Source organism: Triticum aestivum, chromosome 7D (assembly GCF_018294505.1).
Source record: "Triticum aestivum cultivar Chinese Spring chromosome 7D, IWGSC CS RefSeq v2.1, whole genome shotgun sequence".
Taxonomy (NCBI): Eukaryota; Viridiplantae; Streptophyta; class Magnoliopsida; order Poales; family Poaceae; genus Triticum; species Triticum aestivum.
Window position 1 is genome coordinate 157,374,460 of NC_057814.1, and position 4,995 is coordinate 157,379,454.

Below are 4,995 nucleotides of genomic sequence, written 5' to 3' on the forward strand. Positions count from 1 at the left end.
TATTCAGTATTGCCGCCCCCACCCCCGCCCCCGAAGTCGAGACGTCGAATGATCCAAAAACCTATTTAAGCTACTAGGACCCTAAAACCTAAAGCTAAAACGATCCACACATGCGGGATCCGACGACCCTCCTCACCGCCGACGGACGGCGCCAAAAGAGTCGGTTCTCTTAGCCAAAGAGATCTGCATTTTATTTTTAGCCGATTACGACCTACTTAGATGGTCATGGACGTCGCACACATGTACTCTGTTTTGATTGGTTCACAGGCATGTCACGGGATCATGATCCACCCGGATCCAACGGCAGCGCTCCCTCCTCACCTTCTTACCCCCACCTAGCCCAACAACCCACAGATCACAGCCCGCACTCCTCCCTCGTCCCCCGCGAACCCTAGCGCTCCCCTCCCCTCCCACCTCCCCTCCCCTAGCCGCCACCCACTCCTCCCCTCGCTCTCCTCCCTCCCCTCCAGCAAGATCCAGTGCGCTCCAAGATCCCCATGCTCTGCCCCTCCCTCCCTCCCCTTCGGTGCGTGGCCTCCCTCTCCTCGATCCAGATCGACAGGTCCACCACCTACACTTTCGGCGACCCCAATCCAGCGACAGAGACGGCTGCTCCCGCGCCGACCTTCTTCCTCGCCCCAGATGCCGCTGCTCATCTCCTCTCCGGTCAGTGCGGAGGAGCCACCGCTGTCGAGGTGGCCCATCTCTTCCTCCCATGGCCATGGCCATGACGAGCCTGCAAGATGTGCTGCAGCAGGTTAGACCCCTGACCTTCTTCTTCTTCTTCTACCTACCTCTGGTGGGGAAGATATTGATTTCCCAGCCTGCCTGATGGCCCGCTCCCCTCGCCCCCGCGCAGATCTTCGAGTACAATGGCTCCCCCGTGGTGGAGATGGTGGGGAAGAACTGCTTCGCCATCGCCAGTGACTACCACCTCGGTGTGCAGCTGCAGACCATCGCCACCGACTTCCAACGGGCCTTCAAGATCCACGGCAAGCTCTACATCAGCCTCTCCGGCCTCACCACCGACGCCCAGACATTGTGAGCCGCCCCGCCCGCCCCCTTTTGCCTCTGGTTGATGTTGGTTTCCCTTGACTGACATGTGATGTGGTTCCCTGCCATGGATGAGCTACAGCCGGATTAGCTAGGGTCAATTTCTGTTGCTGATAATGCATATTGATCCACATGTTCTTATTTCTGTACACATGGGCAGCTTACACCTAACTGACTGACTGATTGTTGATGTGTTCGAGCTGATTTGCGTTGTTGGTGGTCATCTAGCTACTGATTTGCTGCTGCAAGTTAGAATGCCTACTGTTCTGTGTTGTAGAAGACTACTAAATTATCTAGTTTGCATCCCTTTGATGTCATGTATGCTACTGATTTGTTGCAGGTAATTAGAATGTTGTAGGTTCAGTACCAACGTGGCATAATCCATTGGAATAAATTAGATGGGAATATATGGTAGGTTTAGTATAAACGTGGCTTAATCCATTGGAATTTTTGTTTTTAATGGGACAATCAGAATGTTGTAGGTTTAGTACATGATGCCATGGAAGGTTGTTCATGTTCTGTCCTCCCTCTTCTGATCTGCCGGATACTAGAGTTCATGTCTGTACATAGCTCACTGCTCACTGCGGCTCTGAAGCACAAATAGTCAATTACACGATGCACATAATCATGCCAGAGTGGCAGGCAACTACAAATACATCTTCTTTTGTCAACTGCAACATATACCCAGCTATAAAGAAACCACTTGAAGAAAATATTTAAGAGAGCCAGGCAGTTCGTGTAGATTTTCTTGCATTTGTGCATAGCTATTGATCATGAATGTTGCAATGCAAGTTATTAAAAGAATGATGATACCTCTTAATGCCTTGTCTTTTCAGAAACTAGCTATCTAGTCAAGCATTTCTTTTTAAGTTTGATACTATTGGTATTGTTGGAGATATATAGTGGAAAACAACATCCATAGTGGTATAGATTGTTCCAGTCCATGATATGCTTATTATTGAATTAGCTCGTCCTAAAGAATGTTCCGCCTAAGCTTTGCTTAGTGGCTGGTTCCATATCCTGAAAATTGCAATGCAGGTGAAAAGATTAAATACCTCGTCATGCTTGCAATGGTTTACGCTGAATTGTTTTTTTGTAATCTATCTTGCTATACTAGTTCCAAGTTCTTGACTAGCACCTCTAAGATAACTCACTTGTGGTTAATTAGTGGCTCTATCGTTTGTGTTTGTGCATTCTCTTTTCCTGGGCATCATTCATGGTTGTCTAGTAGTCAACATACTTCTGGTTCCATTTAGTATATGCTGGAAGCAGCAGCTTAAGTTTAATGGAGTTGTTGTTACTCAGTGCCTACTTCGTTAGAGTGTGCATCATCTCCTTGTTGTTTATATCATAAATACCTTCACTATTCTTGTTCTGAACCTCTGATCCTGATACTGATTGTATTTGTCTTGATCGAATTACAGGCAACATGGTGACTCTAGTGCAGGTAGCGCTTGCCATCCTCTTTGAGGCCGTGTGTTTAGGTGATTCCTCGGGTAGCCATGACACTACACTGGCTGATTAGTACACATCGGCATGTTTGTAATATTTAAAGGGATTTCCCTTATAGGAATAATGCTCATGGTATATTTATATGTCCTGCAGCGCATGCTCTTTTTCTGTCTGTACGGAATCTTGATATGGTGTTTTGGCAGCTGAGATATTAGATTGCACTTTGGTATGTGATTTACTCATGTTGGTACTGCTTGTTAAGTGATTATCTTTATGCCCTTGCTACCTGTAGGATGGTCAATACATGATTTCCCTGTAACTTGTCTTTTCTGAAACAGTTTGCTTGGTCCTTCATATCTGACTATGTAATGTAGAAGCTCTACTTTATCCTAATAGCTGCTTGTAGCATTGTGATACTATTTGTGTGATGCTAAATCTGTTGCTATATTCTCAAGTGTTGTTTACCATTTACATTCTTTTTACATTTGCTATATTCACAAATAGTAGTAGTGTCTGGTCTAGATAAGCAAACAAGTAGTAGTGTCTGGTCTAGATAAGTAAACAAGGGATGATCTATGCAGTTGTTGATATGAATTGTTTGTTTCTGGGAGGTGTAGGGCGAGCTGCAGCGGGACAACCTGGAGTGGAAGAACTTCGAGGACAAGATCATTGAGAACCTGGAGAAGATCAGCGACTACCTCATCCTCGTCTGCATGGTTGGCTCCTTTGGCAGACCCCTCTTTGGCTTCGACCAACTTACTTTTGTCGCTGGCTAGCAGCATTTCCAGGTACAGTTGTGTCCTGCTCTCTTCTCCACCGTTTAGTGTTTGTTGGAGTGTGCATGGTGGCATCCTAAGCTCGCACTGTAAAATATGCTTTGCCTTCCCGAGCTGGCACTATAAATTTTTCTTTGTCTTGTTGATAATGCCATATGTCTTATGGAATCAGATTACATTTCTGTTTTTTATGGTAATATAAAAAATATTTGTGCTGTCGAAATTTTCACAGTGCGTGCATTTCATTTCTCTAGTTTGATTGTTTCCCTTGTATTCATTATGCTTCTAATGGCTTATCCTTCCATTTTTGTTGTGGCATCTTTATTTTCACAGGTGTTGTGTGTTCTGGAAGATGGAAGAGGAAGAAAACTTATTTTTGTTGAACTAAATTTTCTGTATTCTGTTTTGTTGTACGTATCATTTGATAGTTTTGTATAGGAACAAGTGATACTATCTTGTAGGGCTTTATGGCTTGTAATGTAAACATATTTAGTGCTGAAATATGAAATTATTTGCAAAATTTGTCGGAAAGGAGGATCATTTGTACAAATATGTGAATGGGCTGGCTGAAAAGAGTACTGGACCAACTCCAGGATTGAATTATTATTTCAATGTATAAAAAGGCTGAATGTAAACTAGAAATGGGCTGCACAAAATTGTACCTATATTCTCGAAAGGCCAAACGTGCATAAAAATTGACGGGCTGACCAATTGGGCTTGGCCCATGTAGCTGACAAAAATTAACAGAAATAAATATACTAAATGGGCTGAATTGTTGGGCTCGGCCCATATAGACATCGAAATGGACCGGGCTGAATCTTATCATCGACCTTCTCAATTGGTCGCAATTTTGCCATGTCAGATTGCCACGTCGGATCCGACATGGCCTGGACGGACAGCCAGCAACCAAAATAGAAGGTCATAGAATCCATGACCTTTTGTTTTGGTCGTGGCCTTCCACGACCTTCTCACAAAGAAGGTCGTTAATTTCAGTTTACGACTGTCAGCTTTTGACCATCTGTTTTTGGTCAAAAAAGGTCGCAAATGAAAAACAATGACCTTTCAGTGACCAATAGTGATGGTCGCAAGTTGAGATATTTCTTGTAGTGTGGCGACTGGTACATGGACACCGGAGCCACGGCTCACATGGCCGCCAACCCCGATAACCTTCTTGCCGCTCACCCTGTTCACACCGCTGCTCGCATTACCATGGGCGACGGTTCCTCCATGCCCATTACTCATGTCGGTCATGCTGCTTTTCCATCTAACTTCATGCCATTAGATCTTTCCAATGTACTTGTCTCTCCTGACATCATTAAAAATCTTGTTTCCATTCGTTCTCTTACACGTGAAAATCCCATCACCGTTGAATTTGACATGTTTGGCTTTTCTATTAAGGATGCCCGTACCCGGATGGTGCTCCACCGATATGACAGCCCCGACGAGCTCTACCCGGTCCACTCATCCACCTCCTCCGTCGCTGCACCCATGGCGCTTTCCACCGGAGTGGACCTTTGGCATGCTCGTCTAGGACATCCCAACACCGCCACCCTTCGTCATATTCTTCGGAGTTTTTCCTTCATGTGTAATAAGATTGACGATCACACTTGGCATGCTTGTCGCCTCGGCAAACATGTTCGTCTTCCTTTTAGTACTTCATCCCATGTTGCATCATACCCATTTGAGTTAATTTATAGTGATGTTTGGACCTCTC

At 45.0% G+C, this 4,995-nt stretch overlaps 1 protein-coding gene across 18 annotated transcripts; it reads left to right on the forward strand.

Annotated features, from left to right (window-relative positions):
• The first annotated feature begins 371 nt into the window (after positions 1 to 371).
• LOC123166732 (proteasome subunit beta type-3) lies at positions 372 to 3,812 on the forward strand. 18 transcript variants are annotated; one of them, XR_006483684.1, is made up of 6 exons: positions 376 to 757; positions 860 to 1,041; positions 2,478 to 2,537; positions 2,659 to 2,731; positions 3,117 to 3,293; positions 3,615 to 3,812. XR_006483684.1 is itself a non-coding variant. In XM_044584526.1 (6 exons), the coding sequence occupies exons 1-4, from the start codon at positions 716 to 718 to the stop codon at positions 2,718 to 2,720; spliced, it is 309 nt and encodes a 102-aa protein (XP_044440461.1). In that variant the 5' UTR covers positions 378 to 715; the 3' UTR covers positions 2,721 to 2,731; positions 3,117 to 3,293; positions 3,615 to 3,812. The 18 variants fall into 18 exon arrangements, 8 of the variants coding, with proteins under 8 accessions (XP_044440456.1, XP_044440461.1, XP_044440460.1 ...); XR_006483683.1 differs by having other exon boundaries at positions 377 to 757; positions 3,123 to 3,293; XM_044584526.1 differs by having other exon boundaries at positions 378 to 757; positions 2,478 to 2,500.
• Positions 3,813 to 4,995: the final 1,183 nt, after the last annotated feature.

Bases quoted from the DNA above. Each gene is read 5' to 3' on its own strand.
- LOC123166732 (XM_044584521.1), top strand. From the start codon at position 716: ATGGCCATGGCCATGACGAGCCTGCAAGATGTGCTGCAGCAG. The intron at 758-859 runs GTTAGACCCCTG...GCCCCCGCGCAG, and splicing joins TGCAAGATGTGCTGCAGCAG to ATCTTCGAGTACAATGGCTC. The intron at 1,042-3,122 runs GTGAGCCGCCCC...TGGGAGGTGTAG, and splicing joins ACCACCGACGCCCAGACATT to GGCGAGCTGCAGCGGGACAA.